This window comes from Salvelinus alpinus, chromosome 11 (genome assembly GCF_045679555.1).
Source record: "Salvelinus alpinus chromosome 11, SLU_Salpinus.1, whole genome shotgun sequence".
Taxonomy (NCBI): Eukaryota; Metazoa; Chordata; class Actinopteri; order Salmoniformes; family Salmonidae; genus Salvelinus; species Salvelinus alpinus.
The window spans coordinates 63,446,035-63,473,704 of NC_092096.1; the positions used below are offsets into that span (position 1 = coordinate 63,446,035).

General features: G+C 43.9%; 1 protein-coding gene across 1 annotated transcript; it reads left to right on the plus strand.

Annotated features, from left to right (window-relative positions):
• Positions 1 to 344: 344 nt before the first annotated feature.
• Positions 345 to 27,670, plus strand: LOC139533359 (macrophage mannose receptor 1-like). The gene is made up of 5 exons (XM_071331403.1): positions 345 to 393; positions 3,147 to 3,426; positions 26,836 to 27,206; positions 27,406 to 27,612; positions 27,663 to 27,670. The coding sequence occupies exons 1-5, from the start codon at positions 345 to 347 to the stop codon at positions 27,668 to 27,670; spliced, it is 915 nt and encodes a 304-aa protein (XP_071187504.1).

Sequence of the window (27,670 nt, forward strand, 5' to 3'; positions counted from 1 at the left end):
ACTCAGCCCCTGTAATAGGGTTAGAGGCAGAGAATCCCAGTGGAGAGAGGGGAACCGGCCAGGCAGAGACAGCAAGGGCGGTTCGTTGCTCCAGAGCCTTTCCGTTCACCTTCACACTCCTGGGCCAGACTACACTCAATCATAGAACCCTCTGTAGAACCCTCTGTGGAAAGGGTTTTACATGACAGTGCAATGATAGAGGAGAGAGAGGGCAGAGAACCCAATGACAGAGGAGAGAGAGGGCAGAGCACCCAATGACAGAGGAGATTGGGTTGCAGAGCACCCAATGACAGAGGGGAGGGCCGAACACCCAATGACAGAGGAGAGGGAGGTCAGAGCACCCAATGGCAGAGGAGAGGGAGGTCAGAGAACCCAATGACAGAGGAGAGGGAGGTCAGAGAACCCAATGACAGAGGAGAGGGAGGTCAGAGAACCCAATGACAGAGGAGAGGGAGGTCAGAGAACCCAATGACAGAGGAGAGGGAGGTCAGAGAACCCAATGACAGAGGAGAGGGAGGTCAGAGATCCCAATGACAGAGGAGAGGGAGGTCAGAGCACCCAATGAGAGAGGAGTTTATGTTGATCTTTATTTCTTTTTACCATAGCAACCCAATAACAACCTTGAGCACATTGCCTAGTTAAATAAAGGTTAAATAAAAAGTAAAAAATGTAATAATTATAAAATGCACATATAAACAGGTACATGTATGAGCTGAGATCAGTGAGAGCTGAGACCAGGGCCGCTCGGTTCCTGCCTGTCTCTGTGGTGTACCTCCATTCCTGTTCCAGTCAAGAGGCTTCACCTGAGACTATCACTCTCAATTCAGGCCTCACTCACTCATCTGAACAATACTTGAAACCACACAACCCTTCATTTTTAGACGTAAGGAGTTGGGTCATTATCTGTAAAATGAGAACATTTCTGGGCAATATATCTGTCTAGAGGAGTGGGTTATCTCCTTTGGATCAAGAGCATCATCACATGCAAATATTCTGTACCACCTCTCTAGCTGTTTCCTTCTCTGGTTCTGTCCAACCCCTTATCCAGTGGGATGAATGTCACGTCACAGTTGTTTTTGTATATAAATAACACATTCAAAGAAAATAGGAACAGTGTAAGGTTTATAGGGCAAAACCGGAGAGACGCGGAGAGAGAGAGAGTTACCTTCAAACAACAGGTGAGGCCATTTTGGATTGTATAATCGTGTTGGAAATCTAGCAACTATGTTGTCGTGAAATGTATTTAAATATAAATATTTTAAAAGTTGGTGTCAATTTTAGATGAAATGGTACATTTCCAAAATTCTTTGAACACAAACTCAAATTGTGTAATATCCTCTGTCTTGTGTTCAAAACCTTTCATTGTGTTTTCATTGTGTTTAAAGTCAGGCAGTGTGTGACTATAGGAAACCTGTTCAGGGGATCCTGTTTCTTGACTTTAATTTAACACTTTATTTATTCCCCATTTGAAGGTTCCAGTGTAGAATAATCAACCATGTGTTCTAACCCTTGTTGGCTCTCTGGAGACGTTATGTTGAGGGTTTTCACCTCTACCCACTTCCAATACTTTAGAAACATAAACTAACAATCCCTGATTGTTCCTGTCTCTGAACAGGTGATAACCCTCTATGTGGGGAGCATTATCTTCACCTGTCCTGTCACATCATATCAGTAAAGAAGGAGAAAGACAGTTTGCATTGGTAAAGTGTTGCAACCTTGAAGTGCATTCATTTTAATCATATATCCTTTGAATTTCACAGTGATAGAAACGTTGTTGTATCTCACCCTGCTGATCTCAGGTCAGTTTACTGTGTGTGTGTCCCAGCAAACATGCCCACATTGGGCCGATACGTTCTTGCTAATCGGCTCCATATTACCCCCAAGACATTGTCCCAGTCTGTCCCAGTGTGTCCCATTATTTCCCAGTGTGTCCCAGTGTGTCCCAGTGTGTCCCAGTGTGGACAGCCCATATCTGTTGAGGACAGCCTTCACTGTTCCTGAAATAAGCTGACACTTTGGATCAGCTGTCCGTATTGGGTCCATTTGGTCACCAAAATGATTATATGTATTGCCACCATGTGTATTGACCACCTTATAGTAATTTTTGTGTTATATCTCTTATGTATAGGAATTTATGTATAAACCATTTATTTAGCAGAAGTTAAATACAATATTGCTAAAGTCATTAATAAATTGTAACATTAATGAGCCCTAATTTCTGTGAGGTGTTTTCACATATGGTCCTGTTTAAAATAACTGATCTCAGTCCTGTTTAAAGTAACTGATCTCAGTCCTGTTTAAAATAACTGATCTCAGTCCTGTTTAAAATAACTGATCTCAGTCCTGTTTAAATAACTGATCTCAGTCCTGTTTAAAATAACTGATCTCAGTCCTGTTTAAAATAACTGATCTCAGTCCTGTTTAAAATAACTGATCTCAGTCCTGTTTAAAGTGAACTGTGGTATTAAGAGAAACATAACTCTGTTCTCTTTGTATTCACTCTGCCTCTGGCTTTGAATGACGACTCAACTCTTTGCTAGTTCACTTCAACTATTTTGTGGACAGAGTCCTCTTTGCTTCACACTTCTATGTTTAGAAAGGATTCAAGATCTTTTTCCAACATTCACTCAATGCACCCTGGGATTTTACAAAGTGCAGGACAAGACATTCAATCAGAATGTGTTATTGGACATCTAGAAAAACCTACTTACATTTTGGAAGATAATAGATAAAGACATAATAATTATAATCAGAAGATACTATTAACATGTACTGTACATTTCATTGTTGACAGAAATAATAGCAATAGAACAACTGCAGAATAACCGCAGAATAAATAATGATTTATTTGAAAATTGTAAACCCAAGGAAGTCAACCGCCCCTCAAAGATCCCTCACTAACCCAACAAAGGACCAATGAACACCCACACAGGAAAAGTGTGGTCATGTGTGCTGTGTGTGTGTGTTTATGGGTGTGTGTGTGTGTGTGTGTGTGTGTGTGTGTGTGTGTGTGTGTGTGTGTGTGTGTGTGTGTGTGTGTTTGCACACCAGTGTGTACTGTATGTTAACAGATCCATAGATAATATGGTTGGGGTTGAGAAGGTGATGGAGAAAATGTACCTCATGAATCATTTTTCTCTTCACAGGATTCTACACACCTTCCTCATGTCTTCGTCAGTATCAATTCATTAGCACCTATATGACCTGGACTGATGCCCAGAGTTACTGCAGAGAGAAATACACTGATCTGGCTACAGTAGATGACATGGAGGACCTGAACAGGCTGATTACCAGTGTCAGTGTTTATAAATGGTCCTGGATTGGACTGAAGATGGGAGACTCCATGAAGTGGCACTGGTCTCTGGCAGACAGACGTTTCTACAGAAAGGGGGAGACTGAGTTCAGAAACGGGGACGCCCAAAAATGGTAACTGTGCTGTAATGAGTACAGCTGGTCTGAGGAACAACACCTCCTGTGATGACCAGCATCACTTCATCTGTTATGATGGTGAGTGTTTACATACTAATGATGAAGCCTGTTATAAGTGCTGGAGCTGCCATTGAGGTGAAACATAGACTTATGATAACTTTAAGTTGTTAATCAGTTATTGATCTGTTATCAAATCAATGACAACATGTACTATAGATGATCAGTAGATGATATTTCACTGTATATTTGTATTGATTATTACATTTGACTTTTGCAGGAAAACAAGACACCAACCTAACATACGTCTTAATTCAGGAGAACATGACCTGGATAGATGCTCAGAGTTACTGCAGACAGCATCACACAGACCTGGTCAGTGTGAGGAACCAGACTGAGAACACAGAGATAGAGAAGAAGATATCACTGAGGGGACTTCCTGTGTGGATCGGTCTGTTTCAAGACTCCTGGATATGGTCAGACCAGAGTGACTCCTCATTCAGAAACTGGTGGCCAGGATATCCTACAACAGATTAGAGCTACAACCTCACTCTGATGTCTTCTTATCATTATTATTCTGATAAAACTAATTGGATAAATGATCTCTGTGACTTCACCACTTCTTTCATCTGCTATGGTAAGTTACCATATTCTCCACCTGATCTTGTCATTTACAAAATAGCCTCCAAAACCCTACTCAATAAATTGGATGCAGTCTATCACAGTGCCATCCGTTTTGTCACCAAAGCCCCATATACTACCCACCACTGCGACCTGTACACTCTCGTTGGCTGGCCCTCGCTTCATACTCGTCGCCAAACCCACTGGTTCCAGGTCATCTACAAGACCCTGCTAGGTAAAGTCCCCCCTTATCTCAGCTCGCTGGTCACCATAGCAGCACCTACCTGTAGCACGCGCTCCAGCAGGTATATCTCTCTAGTCACCCCCAAAACCAATTCTTCCTTTGGACGCCTCTCCTTCCAGTTCTCTGCTGCCAATGACTGGAACGAACTACAAAAATCTCTGAAACTGGAAACACCTATCTCCCTCACTAGCTTTAAGCACCAGCTGTCAGAGCAGCTCATAGATTACTGCACCTGTATATAACCCATCTACAATTTAGCCCAAACAACTACCTCTTTACCTACTGTATTTATTTATTAATTTATTTTGCTCCTTTGCACCCCTTTATTTCTGTCTCTACTTTGCACTTTCTTCCACCGCAAACCAACCATTCCATTGTTTTTTTAGTTTTTATTTTACGTGCTGTGTTGTACTCACTTCGCCTCCATGGCCTTTTATATTTTTATTTATTTATACATATATTTGTTTGCCTTCACCTCCCTTATCTCACCTCACTTGCTCACATTGTATATAGACTTATTTTTTTTATTTTTTTCACTGTATTATTGACTATATGTTGTTTTACTCCATGTGTAACTATGTGTTGTTGTATGTGTCGAACTGCTTTGCTTTATCTTGGCCAGGTCGCAATTGTAAATGAGAACGTGTTCTCAATTTGCCTACCTGGTTAAATAAAGGTTAAATAAATAAATAAAAAAAATAAAAATAAAAATCTACCTGATCTACCTGATACTATGATGACAGGAGAACTCTAAAGTTGCCCCATGATTCACTACTGTCGTTGTGGGATTGTATTCTCTTGTAGGCCCAGCTGTGGAGACCCCTGGGAAACCCCAACTGAAGAGACAGGTGGTGAGAATGAAAGTGACCCCAAAGGATCAAAATCTGAACCTCAGTGATCCTGCTGTTCAGGACTCCATCTTACAAGAGGTGAGTTTCACCCTGTTCATGAAGAACCAACTCTGCAATGATACCAACTGTACAGACCTCTTGTCTGGTCTGGGTCCAAGTCTGTTGTGGATTACCTCCTCTCTGGTCTGGGTCCTAGTCTGTTGTGGATGTCCTCCTCTCTGGTCTGGGTCCTAGTCTGTTGTGGATGACCTCCTCTCTGGTCTGGGTCCTAGTCTGTTGTGGATGGCCTCCTCTCTGGTCTGGGTCCTAGTCTGATTGTGGATGTCCTCCTCTCTGGTCTGGGTCCTAGTCTGTTTGTGGACAACCTTCTACCTGGTCTGGGTCCAAGTCTGTTGTGGATGTCCTCCTCTCTGGTCTGGGTCCTAGTCTGTTTGTGGACGACCTTCTACCCTGGCTGTGACCCCGCTCTCAAAGGGTGTCTCAGGGAGAATGGGATATCCAAAAACACATTTCCAATCCACACATGTATATTAAAGCACACTTGTACATGTGTGAAACAGGTCAAATATAAGCCTCATCTCCTCATAGAGTCAAAGGTTTGAAGTGAAGAACGTCTCAGTATAGCAGGAAGGAATGGTAGTTGTAGATCTTCAGGATGACTAATACAGAGTGAAATATTCAAATCAAATCAAATCTCATTTTTCACAAACACATGGTTAGCAGATGTTATTGTGAGTGTGTGAAATGCTTGTGCTTCTAGTTCTGACAGTGCCACAATATCGAACAACTAATCTAACAATTACACAACAACTACCTAATACACACAAATCTAAGTAAAGGGATGGAATAAGAATATGTACATATTAATATATGGATGGCCCATGACCGACCGGTATAGATGAGATGCAATAGATGGTATACAAGTGTGGGTCTCTGTGTGTCTTTGTGTTTCTCCAGATAAGGAACAAGCTGAAGGAGCAGGGGTTACCTGCAGACATCAAAGTGACATGGAAAAAGCAGCCTGATGGGAAGGTCTTCCACAAGGAGGAAGAGGGGTCTCCCAAGAAAGAAGAGGAGGAGAAGAAGATGAAGAGGATGATGACAAAGAGAGAACTCTAGTTATGTCAAATGTTCTCCTTACATTTCTCTTTTTATTTACATAAATATTCTGTACTGGGATGTATTTTCTGTTTGGTTTTCGCCAGGCATAATGGGACCCATGTCGTTCAAAACGTTTTGACTCACTCATCTGTCCATAAAACATTCTTCTAACATTCTTCTAAGAGTCTGGATGATCATCCCTGTGCTTCCCCAAGTTACACACTCCATTTCTTCTAGTGGAAGACGTATGAAGTGCATCTATACTAATAAATATCAAAGACATTAATAGGCAGGCCCTAGAACAGTGCATCGATTTCAGATGTCAGGAAGTTTGCTGCAAAAGGAGTTCTGTTTTACTCACAGATATAATTCAAACGGTTTTAGAAACTAGAGAGTGTTTTCTATCCAATAGTAATAATAATATGCATATTGTACGAGCAAGAATTGAGTACGAGGCCATTTAAATTGGGCACGATCTTCCCCCAAAGTGAAAACAGCGCCCTCTGTCCTCAACAGGTTAATGAAGATGTATTTTCTGATGATCAAATAAATACTTGTTGCAGAGTGACAGTATAGGTCTAGAGTTGTGATTCTTCAAGTTTCAACTTAATATTTTTTAAATGTTTATTTTACACATTTTACCTTAATGATAAAGACAGCTAGACATAATGTGTAATCAACTCCTCTCTTCAGGACTCTGATACACTGGTACCAGTTAGAACCATGTCCTGCTGACCAGAGCTTTAGTTACGTTTTCCATAACTTCCTCAAACCAGACAGAGGGGAACTTTACCACATCAAGCCAGACCCAGGATATTTCCTGGAACACACAATCATGTGACATCAGTAACTAACCTGTTCTCAGATCTGTTTGTGGCCTCTTGCCAACTCTCATGTGTGTTGTGGTTCTGTGTGGCTCAGTTTGTAGAGCATGGTGCTTTCAATGCCAGGATTGTTGGTTTGTTTCCTCTGAGACCACCAATATGGAAAATGTATGCTTGACTACTTTTTGATGAAAGGTTATATTATATTTTATATTATGGTCTGCAGTGAATTTGGGAAGGTATTCAGACCCCTTGACATTTTCCACATTTTGCTACGTTACAACCTTATTATAAAGTGGATTAAATCGTTTTTTCCCCTCATCAGTCTACACACAATACCCCATAATGACAAAGAATAAACAGGTACTTAGATTTTTGGGCCAAAATGTATTACAAATATAAATGGAAATATTAGATTTACGTAAGTATTCAGACACTTTACTCAGTACTTTGTTGAAGCACCTTTGGCAGCGATTACAGCCTTGAGTCTTCTTGGGTATAATGCTACAAGCTTGGCACACCTGTATTTGGGGAGTTTCATGGTGCTTTCAGTGCCAGGATTGTGAGTTTTATTCCCCCTGAGAACGTCAATATGGAAAATGTATGCTTGACCACTGTCACTTTTGGATAAAAGTTAAACAATGGAAAAATTATATTTTATACTATAGTCTATAACCTCTCTGGGATAGATGGGACGCTTGCGTCCCAACAGCCATGTCAAAATGTAGAGCGCCAAATTCAAAAAAATTATATAAAATTAAACTTGATTAAATCACACATATAAGATATCAAATTAAAGCTACACTCGTTGTGAATCAAATCAAATCAAATCAAATCAAATCAAATTTTATTTGTCACATACACATGGTTAGCAGATGTTAATGCGAGTGTAGCGAAATGCTTGTGCTTCTAGTTCCGACAATGCAGTAATAACCAACAAGTAATCTAACCTAACAATTCCACAACTACTACCTTATACACACACACAAGTGTAAAGGGATAAAGAATATGTACATAAAGATATATGAATGAGTGGTGGTACAGAACGGCATGGCAAGATGCAGTAGATGGTATAGAGTACGGTATATACATATGAGATGAGTACTGTAGGGTATGTAAACATAAAGTGGCATAGTTTAAAGTGGCTAGTGGTACATGTATTACATAAAGATGGCAAGATGCAGTAGATGATATAGAGTACAGTATATACATATGAGATGGGTAATGTAGGGTATGTAAACATTATATTAAGTGGCATTGTTTAAAGTGGCTAGTGGTACATTTTTACATAATTTCCATCAATTCCCATTTTTAAAGTGGCTGGAGTTGAGTCAGTATGTTGGCAGCGGCCACTAAATGTTAGTGGTGGCTGTTTAACAGTCTGATGGCCTTGAGATAGAAGCTGTTTTTCAGTCTCTCGGTCCCTGCTTTGATGCACCTGTACTGACCTCGCCTTCTGGATGATAGCGGGGTGAACAGGCAGTGGCTTGGGTGGTTGTTGTCCTTGATGATCTTTATGGCCTTCCTGTGACATCGGGTGGTGTAGGTGTCCTGGAGGGCAGGTAGTTTGCCCCCGGTGATGCGTTCTGCAGACCTCACTACCCTCTGGAGAGCCTTACGGTTGTGGGCGGAGCAGTTGCCGTACCAGGCGGTGATACAGCCCGACAGGATGCTCTCGGTTGTGCATCTGTAGAAGTTTGTGAGTGCTTTTGGTGACAAGCCGAATTTCTTCAGCCTCCTGAGGTTGAAGAGGCGCTGCTGCGCCTTCTTCACAACGCTGTCTGTGTGGGTGGACCAATTCAGTTTGTCCGTGATGTGTACACCGAGGAACTTAAAACTTTCCACCTTCTCCACTACTGACCCGTCGATGTGGATAGGGGGGTGCTCCCTCTGCTGTTTCCTGAAGTCCACAATCATCTCCTTTGTTTTGTTGACGTTGAGTGTGAGGTTATTTTCCTGACACCACACTCCGAGGGCCCTCACCTCCTCCCTGTAGGCCGTCTCGTCGTTGTTGGTAATCAAGCCTACCACTGTAGTGTCATCCGCAAACTTGATGATTGAGTTGGAGGCGTGCATGGCCACGCAGTCGTGGGTGAACAGGGAGTACAGGAGAGGGCTCAGAACGCACCCTTGTGGGGCCCCAGTGTTGAGGATCAGCGGGGTGGAGATGTTGTTACCTACCCTCACCACCTGGGGGCGGCCCGTCAGGAAGTCCAGGACCCAGTTGCACAGGGCGGGGTCGAGACCCAGGGTCTCGAGCTTGATGACGAGTTTGGAGGGTACTATGGTGTTAAATGCTGAGCTGTAATCGATGAACAGCATTCTCACATGGGTATTCCTCTTGTCCAGATGGGTTAGGGCAGTGTGCAGTGTGGTTGCGATTGCGTCGTCTGTGGACCTATTGGGTCGGTAAGCAAATTGGAGTGGGTCTAGGGTGTCCGGTAGGGTGGAGGTGATATGGTCCTTGACTAGTCTCTCAAAGCACTTCATGATGACGGAAGTGAGTGCTACGGGGCGGTAGTCGTTTAGCTCAGTTACCTTAGCTTTCTTGGGAACAGGAACAATGGTGGCCCTCTTGAAGCATGTGGGAACAGCAGACTGGGATAAGGATTGATTGAATATGTCCGTAAACACACCAGCCAGCTGGTCTGCGCATGCTCTGAGGACGCGGCTGGGAATGCCGTCTGGGCCTGCAGCCTTGCGAGGGTTAACACGTTTAAATGTTTTACTCACCTCGGCTGCAGTGAAGGAGAGCCCGCAGGTTTTGGTAGGGGGCCGTGTCAGTGGCACTGTATTGTCCTCAAAGCGGGCAAAAAAGTTGTTTAGCCTGTCTGGGAGCAAGACATCCTGGTCCGCGACGGGGCTGGTTTTCTTTTTGTAATCCGTGATTGACTGTAGACCCTGCCACATACCTCTTGTGTCTGAGCTGTTGAATTGCGACTCGATTTTGTCTCTGTACTGGGACTTAGCCTGTTTGATTGCCTTGCGGAGAGAATAGCTACACTGTTTGTATTCGGTCATGCTTCCGGTCACCTTGCCCTGGTTAAAAGCAGTGGTTCGCGCTTTCAGTTTCGCGCGAATGCTGCCGTCAATCCACGGTTTCTGGTTTGGGAATGTTTTAATCGTTGCTGTGGGTACGACATCGTCAATGCACTTCCTAATGAACTCGCTCACCGAATCAGCATATTCGTCAATATTGTTGTTGGACGCAATGCGGAACATATTCCAATCCGCGTGATCGAAGCAGTCTTGAAGCGTGGATTCAGATTGGTCGGACCAGCGTTGAACAGACCTGAGCGCGGGAGCTTGTTGTTTTAGTTTCTGTTTGTAGGCTGGAATCAACAAAATGGAGTCGTGGTCAGCTTTTCCGAAAGGGGGGCGGGGGAGGGCCTTATATGCGTCGCGGAAATTAGTATAACAATGATCTAGGGTTTTTCCAGCCCTGGTAGCACAATCGATATGCTGATAGAATTTAGGGAGTTTTGTTTTTAGATTAGCCTTGTTAAAATCCCCAGCTACGATGAATGCAGCCTCAGGGTGTGTGGTTTCCAGTTTACAAAGAGTCAGATAAAGTTCGTTCAGGGCCATCGATGTGTCTGCTTGGGGGGGAATATATACGGCTGTGATTATGATTGAAGAGAATTCCCTTGGTAGGTAATGCGGTCGACATTTGATTGTGAGGAGTTCTAGATCAGGTGAACAGAATGACTTGAGTTCCTGTGTGTTGTTATGATGATCACACCACGTCTCGTTAATCATAAGGCATACCCCCCCGCCCCTCTTCTTACCAGAAAGATGTTTGTTTCTGTCGGCGCGATGCATGAAGAAACCAGCTGGCTGCACCGACTCCGTTAGCGTCTCTTGAGTTAGCCATGTTTCCGTGAAGCAGAGCACGTTGCAATCCCTGATGTCTCTCTGGAATGCTACCCGTGCTCGGATTTCATCAACCTTATTGTCAAGAGACTGGACATTGGCGAGTAGTATGCTAGGGAGTGGAGCGCGATGTGCCCGTCTCCGAAGCCTGACCACGAGACCGCCTCGTTTGCCCCTTTTACGGCGTCGCACAGGGTCGCCGGCTGGGATCAGATCCATTGTATTGGGTGGAAGGCAAAACACTGGATCCGTTTCGGGAAAGTCATATTCCTGGTAGGAACGATGATGAGTTGACGTTAATCGTATATTCAGTAGTTCCTCCCGACTGTATGTAATGAAACCAACATGTCAGATTTCAAAAAGGCTTTTCGGCGAAAGCAAACGATGCTATTATCTGAGGATACACCATAGTAAACAAAGAGAGAGAAGCATATTTCAACCATGCCGGCGCTACTCAAAAGGCAGAAATAAAATATAAAAAACGCATTACCTTTTATGAGATTCTTTTGTTGGCACTCCAATATGTCCCATAAACATCACAAGTGGTCCTTTAGTTCGATTAATTCCGTCCATATATATCCAAATTGTCCATTTATTTTGGCGCCGTTGTACCAGGAAAAACAGCGTTCAATTTGAGCAAAATCACGACACAATATCAAAAAAAATTACCTCTAAACTTTGCCAAAACATTTCAAAGTACTTTTGTAATACAGCTTAAGGTATTTGTAAACGTTAATAATCGATCAAATTGAAGACAGGTCAATCTGTTTTCAATACAGGATATCAACAATCTCACAGAACATTTCATGTCTTGCCCAAATCTCAAACATAAACAAACGACGTCACTCCACTTCCGGGTCAATATCTTTTTCACCTCACTAAGAAAAACCTTAACCATTTTCCATACAATGGCGACATCCAGTGGAAGCAGTAGAAACTGCGCATTTACTGATTAGAATTCTGGTTTGCCCAACACAATCCATTGAACATAGAGGAACTGAACAATAAAAAAGTTAGTCCTCAGGGTTTTGACTGCTATATAAGTTCTGTTATACTTACAGATATGATTCAAACAGTTTTAGAAACTTCAGAGTGTTTTCTATCCAAATCTACTAATTATATGCATATCTTATATTCTGGGGATGAGTAGCACGAAGTTGAAATTGCGCACGCTATTTTTCCCTAAGTGAAAACTCTGCACCCTATCCTAGAGAAGATAATAGTCTGACCAAAAATATAATATTTCACTGATTTTACTCAGTTAGAGTTCATATGAGGAAATCAGTCGATTTAAATAAATAAGTTAGGCCCTAGTCAATGGATTTCACATGATCGGGAAAACAAAACTGCACATTTTAGAGTGGCCTTTTATTGTCCCCAGCACAAGGTGGACCTGTCACCTTGGCCTATCAGATCATAATGAATTAAATGACTTGGACAGGGGGGAGTTGATCCTACATTCAGAGAATGCAGTATATAAAAATATATAGAATGCAGTGTTTGGTTTTCGCCAGGCATAATGGGACCCATGTCATTCAAAAGGTTTGGACTAACTTTTGACTCATCTGTCCATAAAACATTCTTCTAAGAGTCTGGATGATCATCCCTGTGCTTCCAGGTGCATTTTGGCTAACTTTAGTCAACTGTTTGGACTAGATGGGTCCCATTATGTCTGATGAAATATATATATATTAATATGTACATATTCTTATTCCATCCCTTTAATTAGATTTGTGTGTATTAGGTTGTTGTTGTGGAATTGTTAGATTAGTTGTTAGATATTGTTGCACTTTCGGAACTAGAAGCACAAGCATTTCACACACTCACAATAACATCTGCTAACCATGTGTTTGTGAAAAATGAGATTTGATTTGATTTGAATATTTCACTCTGTATTAGTCAGTCTGAAGATCTACAACTACCATTCCTTCCTGCTATACTGAGACGTTCTTCACTTCAAACCTTTGTCTCTATGAGGAGATGAGGCTTATATTTGACCTATTTCACACATGTACAAGTGTGTTTTAATATACATGTGTAAATTGGAAATGTGTTTTCTGCAAACACACTCCCTGAAACAACCTCAGAGAGTTTGGTCACTAGAACCCAGACCAGAGAGGAGGCCATCCACAACAGACTAGAACCCAGACTAGAGAAGAGGTCATCCACAACAGACTAGGACCCAGATGAGAGAAGAGGTCATCCACAACAGACTAGGACCCAGACTAGAGAGGAGACCATCCACAACAGACTAGGACCCAGACCAGAGAAGAGGTCATCCACAACAGACTAGGACCCAGACCAGAGAGGAGACCATCCACAACAGACTAGGACACAGACCAGAGAGGAGGTCATCCACAACAGACTAGGACCCAGACCAGAGAAGAGGTCATCCACAACAGACTAGGACCCAGACAAGAGAGGAGACCATCCACAACAGACTAGGACACAGACCAGAGAGGAGGTCATCCACAACAGACTAGGACACAGACCAGAGAAGAGGTCATCCACAACAGACTAGGACCCAGACCAGAAAGGAGACCATCCACAACAGACTAGGACCCTGACTAGAGAGGAGGTCATCCACAACAGACTAGGACCCAGACCAGAGAGGAGGTCATCCAAAACAGACTAGGACCCAGACCAGAGAGGAGGTCATCCACAACAGACTAGGACCCAGACCAGAGAGGAGGTCTGTGCAGTTGATATCATTGCTGAGTTGGTTCTTCATGAACAGGGTGACACTCACTTCTTGTAAGATGGAGTCCTGAACAGCAGGATCACTGAGGTTCATATTTTGATCCTTTGGGGTCACTTTCATTCTCACCACCTGTCTCTTCAGTTGAGGTTTCTCAGGGGTCGGGGTGGTAGTCTTCTGTAAGATCTGTGGGACAATCGTGGTTGTGGGCAGGGTGGTAGTCATGGTTGTGGTTGTTGTCGGGGTGGTAGGCGTGTTTGTGGTTGTGGTGGAAGGCGTGGTTGTGGTTGTGGTCGGGGTGGCAGTCGTGGTTGTGGTTGTGGTCGGGGTGGTAGTCATGGTTGTGGTTGTTGTCGGGGTGGTAGGCGTGTTTGTGGTTGTGGTGGAAGGCGTGGTTATGGTTGTGGTCGGGGGGGCAGTCATAGTTGTTGTCGGGGTGGTAGTCATGGTTGTTGTTGTTTTCGGGGTGGTAGTCATGGTTGTGGTTGAGGTCAGGGTGGTAGTCATGGTTGTGGTTGTGGTCGGGGTTGTAGTCATGGTTGTGGTTGTGGTCGGGGTGGTAGTCGTGGTTGAGGTTGTGGTGGTAGTCGTGTTTATGGTTGTTGTCTGGTTGGAAGGCGTGGTTGTGGTTGGGGTGGTAGTCATGGTTGTGGTTGTGGTTGGGGTGGTCGTGCTTGTGGTCGGGGTGGTAGTCATGGTTGTTGTTGTTGTCGGGGTGGTAGGTGTGGTTGTGGTTGTTCTCTGGTTGTAAGGCGTGGTTGTGGTTGTGGTCGGGGTGGAAGGTGTGGTTGTGGTTGTGGTCGGGGTGGAAGGGGTGGTTGTGCTTGTGGTCGGGGTGGAAGGGGTGGTTGTGGTTGGGGTGTAAGGGGTGGTTGTGGTTGGGGTGGAAGATGTGGTTGTGGTTGTGGTCGGGGTGGAAGGGGTGGTTGTGGTCGGGGTGGAAGGAGTGGTTGTGGTTGGGGTGGAAGGTGTGGTTTGGGTTGTGGTTGGGGTGGAAGGGGTGGAAGGTGTGGTTGGGGTGGAAGGGGTGGAAGGGGTGGTTGTGGTTGGGGTGGAAGGTGTGGTTGTGCTTGTGGTCGGGGTGGAAAGTGTGGTTGTGGTTGTGGTCGGGGTGGAAGCTGTGGTTGAGGTTGTGGTCGGGGTGTAAGGGGTGGTTGTGGGTGTGGTCAGGGTGGAAGCCGTGGTTGTGGTTGTGGTCGGGGTGTAAGGGGTGGTTGTGGGTGTGGTCGGGGTGGAAGGTGTGGGTGTGGTCAGGTTGGAAGGTGTGGTTGTTGTTGTGGTCGGGGTGGAAGGTGTGGTTGTGGGTGTGGTCGGGGTGGAAGGGGTGGTTGTGGTTGTGGTCGGGGTGTAAGGGGTGGTTGTGGGTGTGGTCGGGGTGTAAGTGGTGGTTGTGGTTGTGGTCGGGGTGTAAGGGGTGGTTGTGGGTGTGGGCAGAGGGGCAGTCGTGGTCTTCACATCTGGGTCTACAAGAGAATAAAATCCAACAATGACAGTAGTGAATCTTGGGGAAACAGAGTTCTCATGTCATCATAATATCAGGTAGATCAAGTGGAGAATATTGTAATTTACCAGTATAGCAGAAGAAATAATGTCTGTGGTCACAGGGATGATTTATCCATTTAGCAAAATTAACTGATTCAAAAAACAATGCAACACAGTTCTGTCCTGAAGCATCAGGATATCCTGATGTCCAGTTTCTGAATGAGGAGTCACTCTGGTCTGACCATCTCCAGGAGTCTTGAAACAGACCGATCCACACAGGAAGTCCCCTCACTGATATCTTCTTCTCTATCTCTGTGTTCTCAGTCTGGTTCCTCACACTGACCAGGTCTGTGTGATGCTGTCTGCAGTAACTCTGAGCATCTATCCAGGTCTTGTTCTCCTGAATTAAGACGTATGTTAGGTTGGTGTCTTGTTTTCCTGCAAAAGTCAAATTTAAAAATCTATTCAAATATCCAGTGAAATATCATCTACTGATCATCTATAGTACATGTTGTCATTGATTTGATAACAGATCAATAACTGATTAACAACTTAAAGCTATCATGAGTCTATGTTTCAACTCAATGGCAGCTCCAACACTTAGAACAGGCTTCATCATTAGTATGTAAACACTCACCATCATAACAGATGAAGTGATGCTGGTCATCACAGGAGGTGTTGTACCACAGACCAGCTGTCCTCATTAATGCACAGTTACCATTTTGGGGCGTCCCAGTGTCCCAGTTTCTGAACTCAGTCTCCCCCTTTCTGTAGAAACGTCTGTCTGCCAGAGACCAGTGCCACTTCATGGAGTCTCCCTTCTTTAGTCCGATCCAGATCAGATCATAATCACTGCCACTGGTAATCAACCTGTTCAGGTCCTCCATGTCATCTACTGTAGCCAGATCAGTGTATTTCTCTCTGCAGTATCTCTGGGCATCAGTCCAGTTCATATAGTTGGTAATGAGGTGACACTGATGAAGGCATGAGGAAGGTGTGTAGAACCCTGTTATAACAGAATAATGATTAATGGAGGTACATTTCTTCCAGCAACTTCTCAACCCAACCACACTCTCTATGGATCTGTTAATTAACATACAGTACAGTACACCTTGGTCTGCAAACACACACACCCACACACACACACACACACACACACCGACCGACCGACCGACCGACCGACCGATTCATTCTCCTGACATAACCCCTCACACTAGACTACTGACATAACCCCTCACACTAGACTACATCACATGACATAACCCCGCACACTAGACTACTGACATAAACCCTCACACTACACTACTGACATAACCCCTCACACTAGACTACTGACATAACCCCTCACACTAGACTACCGACATAACCCCTCACACTAGACTACTGACATAACCCCTCACACTAGACTACTGCAAAACGGTTTCCCCTGACATAACCCCTCACACTAGACTACTGACATAACCCCTCACACTAGACTACTGCAACACCAATTCTCCTGACATAACCCCTCACACTAGACTACTGACATAACCCCTCACACTAGACTACTGCAACACCAATTCTACTGACATAACCCCTCACACTAGACTACTGACATAACCCCTCACACTAGACTACTGACATAACCCCTCACACTAGACTACTGACATAAACCCTCACACTACACTACTGACATAACCCCTCACACTAGACTACTGACATAACCCCTCACACTAGACTACTGCAAAACGGTTTCCCCTGACATAACCCCTCACACTAGACTACTGACATAACCCCTCACACTAGACTACTGCAACACCAATTATCCTGACATAACCCCTCACACTAGACTACTGACATAACCCCTCACACTAGACTACTGACATAACCCCTCACACTAGACTACTGACATAACCCCTCACACTAGACTACTGACATAACCCCTCACACTAGACTACTGACAAAACCACTCACACTAGACTACTGACATAACCCCTCACACTAGACTACTGACATAACCCCTCACACTAGACTACTGACATAACCCCTCACACTAGACTACTGACATAACCCCTCACACTAGACTACTGACATAACCCCTTACACTAGACTACTGACATAACCCCTCACACTAGAGTACTGCAAAACGTTTTCCCCTGACATAACCCCTCACACTAGACTACTGCAACACCAAATCTCCTGACATAACCCCTCACACTACACTACTGACATAACCCCTCACACTAGACTACTGACAAAACCACTCACACTAGACTACTGACATAACCCCTCACACTAGACTACTGACATAACCCCTCACACTAGACTACTGACATAACCCCTCACACTAGACTACTGACATAACCCCTCACACTAGACTACTGACATAACCCCTCACACTAGACTACTGACATAACCCCTCACACTAGACTACTGACATAACCCCTCACACTAGACTACTGCAACACCAATTCTCCTGTCATAACCCCTCACACTAGACTACAGACATAACCCCTCACACTAGACTACTGACATAACCCCTCACACTACACTACTGACATAACCCCTAACACTACACTGCTGACATAACCCCTCACACTAGACTACTGACATAACCCCTCACACTACACTACTGACATAACCCCTCACACTACACTGCTGACATAACCCCTCACACTAGACTACTGACATAACCCCTCACACTAGACTACTGACATAACCCCTCACACTAGACTACTGCCATAACCCCTCACACTAGACTACTGACATAACCCCTCACACTAGACTACTGACATAACCCCTCACACTAGACTACTGACATAACCCCTCACACTAGACTACTGACATAACCCCTCACACTAGACTACTGCAACACCAATTCTCCTGTCATAACCCCTCACACTAGACTACAGACATAACCCCTCACACTAGACTACTGACATAACCCCTCACACTAGACTACTGACATAACCCCTCACACTAGACTACTGACATAACCCCTCACACTAGACTACTGCAACACTGTGTCCCCCACATTGGTGCCTCATTTTAATTTCACCTTTATTTAACCGGGTAGGCAAGTTGAGAAAAAGTTCTAATTTACAACTGCTACCTGGCCAAGATAAAGCAGAGCAGTGTGACACAAAAAACAACACAGAGTTACACATGGGATAAACAAAGTCAAATAACACAAAGTCAATAACACAATAGAAAAAGTCTAAATACAGTGTGTGCAAATGGCGTAAAGAGGTAAGGCAATAAATAGGCAATAGGAGCGAAGTAATTACAATTTAGCCAATTAACACTGCAGTGATAGATGTGCAAGTAGAAATACTGGTGTGCAAACGAGCAACAAAGTAAATAAAATCTTATGGGGATGAGGTAGGTAGTTGGAAGGGCTATTTACAGATGGGCTGTGTACAGCTGCAGCGATCGGTAAGCTGCACAGATAGCTGATGCTTAAAATTAGTGAGACAGATATAAGTCTCCAACTTTTTGCAATTCGTTCTGGTCATTGGCGGCGGAGAACTGTAAGGATATACCTGCTGGAGCGCATGCTACGGGTGGGGGTTGTTATCGTGACCAGTGAGCTGAGATAAGGCAGAGCTTTCCCTAGCAGAGACTTATAGATGACCTGGAGCCAGTGGGTCTGGCGACGAATACGTAGCGAGGGCCAGCCGACGAGAGCAAACAGGTCGCAGTGGTGGGTGGTATATGGCTCTTTGGTTACAAAACAGATGGCACTGTGATAGACTGCATCCAGTTTGCTGAGTAGAGTGTTGGAAGCTATTTCATAAATGACATCGCCGAAGTCGAGGATTGGTAGGATAGAACGTTTTACGAGGGTATGTTTGGCAGCGTGAGTGAAGGAGGCTTTGTGCCGAAATAGAAAGCCGATTCTAGATTTAATTTTGGACTGGAGATGTTTAATATGAGTCTGGAAGGAGAGTTTACATTCTAACCAAAAACCTAGGAATTTGTAGTTGTCCACATATTCTAAGTCAGAACCGTCCAGAGTGGTGATGCAAGTCGGGCGGGCGGGAGGGCGGGTGCAAGCAGCGATCGGTTGAAGAGCATGCATTTAGTTTTAGTAGCGTTTAAGAGCAGTTGGAGGCAACGGCAGTAGTGTTGTATGGCATTGAAGCTCGTTTGGAGGTTTGTTAAAACCGTAGCGTGCCACTACATCAACATCCAGTGAAATTGCAGAGCCCGAAATTCAAAATACAAAACTCGTAATATTTAACATTCATGAAAATGCAAGTGTCTTACATTGTTTAAAAGTTTAACTTCTTGATAATCCAACCGCGTTGTCAGATTTCAAAAAGGCATTACGGCGAAAGCATACCATGCGATTATCTGAGGACAGCGCCCCACATCAAAATACTTTTCCAAACCAGCACAGGCATCACAAAATCCCAAATAGGGATAAAATAAATCACTTACCTTTGAAGATCTTCCTCTGTTTGCAACCCCAAGGGTCCCAGCTACACAATGAATGGTTGTTTTGTTCGATAAAGTCCTTCTTTATATCCCCAAAAAGTCAGTTTAGTTGGCGCGCTTGATTCAGTAATCCACTCGTTCAACAGGCATACAAACGGATCCAAAAAGTTACCGGTAAAGATCGTCCAAACAAGTCAAACGATGTTTCTAATTAACCCTTAGCTACTCTAATATCTAAATAAATTATCATATTTTAGACGGAGAATAGTATGTTCAATAGGGAAGATAAATAACGAAGAGCATGCACCTCATTCACGCGCTCAACAAGACTACATTTCTAACGAGGGACACCTTGGAAAAACTACAACTACTTGTTCATTTATTTAAAAAAACAAGCCTGAAACCCTTTCAAAAGACTGTTGACATCTAGCGGAAGCCATAGGAACTGCAATCTGGGTCCTATTGATTTGTTTTTCCCATAGGCTAGCATTGAAATGGCCTGTGACCTCTCCAAAAATGTTTTGATGGATTTTCCTCAGGTTTTTGCCTGACATAGCAGTTCTGTTATACTCACAGACATTATTAAACATCAGAGTGTTTTCTATCCAATGCTACCAATTACATGCATATCCTAGCTTCTGGGTCTGAGTAACAGGCAGTTTACTTTGGGGACGTCATTCATCTGAACTTCCGAACACTGCCCCGAGCCTTAAGAGGCTAACACAGTGTCCGAAGAAGGGCCAGATGTATACAGAATGGTGTCATCTGCCTAGAGGTGGAACCAATAATCACCCGCAGCAAGAGCGACATTGTTGATATATACAGAGAAAATAGTCAGCCAGGGAATTGAACCTTGTGGTACACCCATAGAGACTGCCAGAGGTCCGGACAACAGGCCCTCCGATTTAAGACACTGAACTCTATCTGAGAAGTAGTTGGTGAACCAGGCGAGGCAGTCATTTGAAAAACCAAGGCTGTTGAGTCTGCAGACAAGAATACGGTCATTGACAGTCGAAAGCCTGGGCCAGGTTGATGAAGACGGCTGCACAGTACTGTCTTTTATCGATGGCGGTTATGATATTGTTTAGGACCTTGAGCGTGGCTGAGGTGCACCCATGACCAGCTCGGAAACCAGCTTGCACAGCGGAGAAGGTACGGTGGGATTCGAAATGGTCAGTGATCTGCTTGTTAACCTCTCTAGGGGGTGTGGGATGCTACCTTCCCACCTGGCCAACATCCAGTGAAATTGCAGCGCGCCAAATTCAAAAACAGAAATACGCGTTATAAAAATTCATAAAACATACAAGTGTTATACATCGGTTTGAAGATGAACTTCTTGTTAATCCAACCATGGTGTCAGATTTCAAAAAGGCTTTACGGCGAAAGCACACCATGAGATTATCTGAGAACAGCGCCCAGCAGACAAATCATTACAAACAGTTACCAGCCAAGTAGAAGAGTTACACAAGTCAGAAGTAGTGATTAAATTAATCACTTACCTTTGATGATCTTCATATGGTTGCACTCACAAGACTCCAATTTACTCTATACATTTTAGTTTTGTTTGATTAAGTCCCTCTTTATATCCAAAAACCTCAGTTTTGTTCACGCGTTTTCTTCAGTAATCCACAGGCTCAAAGGCAATCACAACAGCCTGAAGAAAAATCTGAAAAGTATCAGTAAAGTTTGTAGAAACATGTCAAACAATGTTTATAATCAATCGTCAGGTTGTTTTTAGTCATAATAATCAATAATATTTCAACCGGACAAAAGCTTCGTCAATATAAAAGGAAAACAAGAAAGGTGTGCTCTCGGCCGCACGCATGAAAAACCTCTGAGACACTGAATGGTCCACTCATTCAAAGTGGTCTTTCTCCCTCATTTTTCAGAATACAAGCCTGAAACTATTTCTAAAGACTGTTGACGTCTAGTGGAAGCCATGGGAAGTGCAATTTGAGTCCTAAGTCAATGGAATCTGTATAAGCAGTCAGTGGAAAACTACAAAAATAAAAAAATCCCACTTCCTGGATGGATTTTTCTCAGGTTCTCGCCTGCCATATCAGTTCTATTATACACACAGACATTATTCTAACAGTTTTGGAAACTTTAGAGTGTTTTCTATGCAAATGTAAATTATATGCATATCCTAGCTTATGGGACTGAGACACAGGCAGTTTACTTTGGGCACGCTTTTCATCCGGAGGTGAAAATAGTGCCCCCTACCCTAGTGAGGTTAGTGGCTTTCGAAGACTTTAGAAAGGCAGGGCAAAATGGATATAGGTCTGTAACAGTTTGCGTCTAGATTGTCACCGCCTTTGAAGAGGGTGATGACCGCGGCAGCTTTCCAATCTTTAGGAATCTCGGACGATACGAAAGAGAGGTTGGACAGACTGGTAATAGGGGTTGCAACAATGGCGGCGGATAATTTTAGAAAGAGAGGGTCCAGATTGTCTAGCCCAGCTGATTTGTACGGGTCCAGGTTTTGCAGCTCTTTCAGAACATCTGCTATCTGGATTTGGGTGAAGGAGAAGCTTAGGAGGCTTGGGCAAGTTTCTGCAGGGCAAGTAGCTGCAGGGGATGCTGAGCAGTTTTCCCAGGGTTGGGGTAGCCAGGAGGAAAGCATGGCCAGCCGTAGAGAAATGCTTATTGAAATTCTAGATTATTTTGGATTTATCAGTGGTGACATTGTTTTCTAGCCTCAGTGCAGTGGGCAGCTGGGAGGAGGTGCTCTTATTCTCCATGGACTTTCCAGTGTCCCAAAACGTTTTGGGGTTATAGCTACAGGATGCAAATTTCTGTTTGAAAAAGATAGCCTTTGCTTTCCTAACTGACTGCGTGTATTGGTTCCTGACTTCTCTGAAAAGTTGCATATCGCTGGGACAATTCGATGCAAGTGCATTCCGCCACAGGAAGTTTTTGTGCTGGTCGAGGGCAGTAAGGTCTGGAGTGAACCAAGGGCTATATCTGTTCTTAGTTATACACTTTTGAATGGTGCATGCTTATTTAAGATGGTGAGGAAATTACTTTTAACGAATGACCAGGCATCCTCTACTGACGGGATGAGGTCCAAATCCTTCCACGATAACCAGGCCACGTCGATTAGAAAGGCCTGCTCGCAGAAGTTTTTTAGGGAGCGTTTGACAGTGATGAGGGGTGGTTGTTTGACCACGGACCCATAGCGGATGCAGGCAATGAGGCAGTGATCGCTGAGATCCTGATTGAAAACAGCAGAGGTGTTTTGGAGGGCAAGTTGGTTAGGATAATATCTATGAGAGTGCCCGTGTTTACGTATTTAGGGTTGTACCTGGTGGGCTCCTTGATAATTTGTGTGAGATTGAGGGCATCTAGCCTAGATTGTAGGACTGCCGAGGTGTTAAGCATATCCCAGTTTAGGTCACCTAACAGAACGAACTAAGAGAAGATGGTGATGTGTACGTTTGCAGGATTTTTTGTTTGTGCTGCATTTGAACATTGATTAGAGGTTGTCAAGGATGCACAGATTTCCAAAATGTGAGGAGAGGGTGGCAGAGAACTCAGTGACAGAGGAGAGAGAGGGCAGAGAACTCAGTGACAGAGGAGAGAGAGTGGGAAGAGAACACGGTGACAGAAGAGAGAGAGTGGGCAGAGAACTCAAGGACAGAGGAGAGAGAGGGCAGAGAACTCAGTGACAGAGGAGAGAGAGTGGGCAGAGAACTCAGTGACAGAGGAGAGAGAGTGGGCAGAGAACTCAGTGACAGAGGAGAGAGAGTGGGCAGAGAACTCAGTGACAGAGGAGAGAGAGTGGGCAGAGAACTCAGTGACAGAGGAGAGAGAGGGGGCAGAGAACTCAGTGACAGAGGAGAGAGAGGGGGCAGAGAACTCAGTGACAGAGGAGAGAGAGTGGGCAGAGAACTCAGTGACAGAGGAGAGAGAGTGGGCAGAGAACTCAGTGACAGAGGAGAGAGAGGGTGCAGAGAACTCAGTGACAGAGGAGAGAGAGTGGGCAGAGAACTCAGTGACAGAGGAGAGAGACTGGGCAGAGAACTCAGTGACAGAGGAGAGAGAGTGGGCAGAGAACTCAGTGACAGAGGAGAGAGAGAGGGCAGAGAACTCAGTGACAGAGGAGAGAGAGGGCAGAGAACTCAGTGACAGAGGAGAGAGAGTGGGCAGAGAACTCAGTGACAGAGGAGAGAGAGTGGGCAGAGAACTCAGTGACAGAGGAGAGAGAGTGGGCAGAGAACTCAGTGACAGAGGAGAGAGAGTGGGCAGAGAACTCAGTGAGAGGAGAGAGAGAGGGCAGAGAACTCAGTGACAGAGGAGAGAGAGTGGGCAGAGAACTCAGTGACAGAGGAGAGAGAGTGGGCAGAGAACTCAGTGAGAGGAGAGAGAGAGGGCAGAGAACTCAGTGACAGAGGAGAGAGAGTGGGCAGAGAACTCAGTGACAGAGGAGAGAGAGGGGGCAGAGAACTCAGTGACAGAGGAGAGAGAGGGCAGAGAACTCAGTGACAGAGGAGAGAGTGGGCAGAACACCCAATGAACCAGGAGTTAATGTAGGACTTTATTCCTTTTTACCAAAGCAAAACAAAAATAACCACCTTGAGAACATACATATTTATACCCAGGTGCTATTGGTTAATCTCATTTTCAGGGAGTGAGAGCTGAGACCAGGGCAGCTGGGTTACTGCCTGTCTCTGTGGTGTACCTCCAGCCCTCTTCTAGTGAAGTGGCTTTACCTGCGAGTGTCACTCTCAATTCAGGCCTCACTGACCTGAACAATACTTAAAACCACACAAACCTTCATTTTTAGACGTAAGGAGTTGGGTCCTTTTCTGAGCAATGAGACAATTTCTGGGCGATATGTCTGTCTAGAGGACTGGGTTATCTCCTCTGGATCAAGAGCATCATCACATGCAAATATTCTGTACCGCCTCTCTAGCTGTTTCCTTCTCTGGTTCTGTCCAACCCCTTATCCAGTGGGATGAATGTCACGTCACAGTTGTTTTTGTATATAAATAACACATTCAAAGAAATTAGGAACAGTCTAAGGTTTATAGGGCAAAACCGGAGAGACGCGGAGAGAGAGAGAGAGTTACCTTCAAACAACAGGTGAGGCCATTTTGGATTGTATAATCATGTTGGAAATCTAGCAACTATGTTGTCGTGAAATGTATTTAAATATAAATATTTTAAAAGTTGGTGCCAATTTTAGATGAAATGGTACATTTCCAAAATTCTTTGAACACAAACTCAAATTGTGTAATATCCTCTGTCTTGTGTTCAAAACCCTTCATTGTGTTTTCATTGTGTTTAAAGTCAGGCAGTGTGTGACCATAGGAATCCTGTTCAGGGGATCCTGTTTCTCGACTTTAATTTAACACTTTATTTATTCCCCATTTGAAGTTTCCAGTGTAGAATAATCAACCATGTGTTCTAACCCTTGTTGGCTCTCTGGAGACTTTATGTTGAGGTTTTTCACCACTACCCACTTCCAATACTTTAGAAACCTAACCTAAAAATCACTGATTGTTCCTGTCTCTGAACAGGTGATAACCCTCTATGTGGGGAGCATTATCTTCACCTGTCCTGTCACATCATATCAGTAAAGAAGGAGAAAGACAGTTTGCTTTGGTAAAGTGTTGCAACCTTGAAGTGCATTCATTTTAATCATATATCCTTTGAATTTCACAGTGATGGAAACGTTGTTGTATCTCACCCTGCTGATCTCAGGTCAGTTTACTGTGTGTGTGTCCCAGCAAACATGCCCACATTGGGCCGATACGTTCTAGCTAATCGGCTCCATATTACCCCCAAGACATTGGCCCAGTGTGTCCCAGTGTGGACAGCCCATATCTGTTGAGGACAGCCTTCACTGTTCCTGAAATAATCTGACTCTTTGGATCAGCTGTCTGTATTGGGTCCATTTGGTCACCAAAATGATCTTATGTATTGTCACCATGTGTATTGACCACCTTATAGTAATTTTTCAGATATATCTCTTATGTATAGGAATTTAAGTATAAACAATTTATTTAGCACAAGTTAAATACAATATTGCTAAAGTCATTAAGAAATTGTAACATTTATGAGCACTAATTTCTGTGAGGTGTTTTCACATATGGTCCTGTTTAAAGTAACTGATCTCAGTCCTGTTTAAAGTAACTGATCTCAGTCCTGTTTAAAATAACTGATCTCAGTCCTGTTTAAAATAACTGATCTCAGTCCTGTTTAAAATAACTGATCTCAGTCCTGTTTAAAGTAACTGATCTCAGTCCTGTTTAAAGTAACTGATCTCAGTCCTGTTTAAAGTAACTGATCTCAGTCCTGTTTAAAGTGAACTGTGGTATTAAGAGAAACATAACTCTGTTCTCTTTGTATTCACTCTGCCTCTGGCTTTGAATGAGGAATCAACTCTTTTGCTAGTTCACTTCACCTATTTTGTGGACAGAGTCCTCTCTGCATTCACACTTTTATGTTTAGAAGGGAACCAATATCTTTTTCCAACATTCACTCAATGCACCCTGGGATTTTACAAAGTGCAGGACAAGCCATTCAATCAGAATGTGTTATTGGACATCTAGAAAAACCTACTTACATTTTGGAAGATAATAGATAAAGACAATAATTATAATCAGAAGATACTATTAACATGTACTGTACATTTCATTGCTAACAGAAATAATAGCAATAGGACAACTGCAAAATAACCGCAGAATAAATAATGATTTATTTGAAAATTGTACACCCAAGGAAGTCTACCGCCCCTCAAAGATCCCTCACCAACCCAACAAAGACCCAATGAACACCCACACAGGAAAAGTGTGGTCATGTATGCTGTGTGTGTTTATGGATGTAGGTGTGTGTGTGTGTGTGTGTGTGTGTGTGTGTGTGTGTGTGTGTGTGTGTGTGTGTGTGTGTGTGTGTGTGTGAGTGTGTTTATGGATGTAGGTGAGTGTGTGTGTGTGTGTGTGTGTGTGTGTGTGTGTGTGTGTGTGTGTGTGTGTGTGTGTGTGTGTGTGTGTGTGTGTGTGTGTGTGTGTGTGTGTGTGTGTGTGTGTGTGTGTGTTTATGGATGTAGGTGAGTGTGTGTGTGTGTGTGTGTGTGTGTGTGTGTGTGTGTGTGTGCTGTGTGTGTGTGTTTATGGATGTAGGTGAGTGTGTGTGTGTGTGTGTGTGTGTGTGTGTGTGTGTGTGTGTGTGTGTGTGTGTGTGTTTGTGTGTGTGTTTGCACACCAGTGTGTACTGTATGTTAACAGATCCATAGATAATATGGTTGGGGTTGAGAAGGTGATGGAGAAAATGTACCTCATAAATCATTTTTCTGTTCACAGGATTCTACACACCTTCCTCATGTCTTCGTCAGTATCACTTCAATAGCACCTCTATGACCTGGACTGATGCCCAGAGTTACTGCAGAGAGAAATACACTGACCTGGCTACAGTAGATGACATGGAGGACCTGAACAGGCTGATTACCAGTGTCAGTAGTTATTACTGGTTCTGGATTGGACTGAAGAAGGGAGACTGGCACTGGTCTCTGGCAGACAGACGTTTCTACAGAAAGGGGGAGACTGAGTTCAGAAACTGGGACACTGGGACGCCCCAAAATGGTAACTGTGCTTTAATGAGTACAGCTGGTCTGTGGCACAACACCTCCTGTGATGACCAGCATCACTTCATCTGTTATGATGGTGAGTGTTTACATACTAATGATGAAGCCTGTTCTAAGTGCTGGAGCTGCCATTGAGTTGAAACATAGACTCATGATAACTTTAAGTTGTTAATCAGTTATTGATCTGTTATCAAATCAATGACAACATGTACTATAGATGATCAGTAGATTATATTTCACTGGATATTTGTATTGATTATTACATTTGACTTTTGCAGGAAAACAAGACACCAACCTAACATACGTCTTAATTCAGGAGAACAAGACCTGGATAGATGCTCAGAGTTACTGCAGACAGTATCACACAGACCTGGTCAGTGTGAGGAACCAGACTGAGAACACAGAGATAGAGAAGAAGATTTCAGTGAGGGGACTTCCTGTGTGGATCGGTCTGTTTCAAGACTCCTGGAGATGGTCAGACCAGAGTGACTCCTCATTCAGAAACTGGTTGCCAGGATATCCTACAACAGATCAGAGTTATAA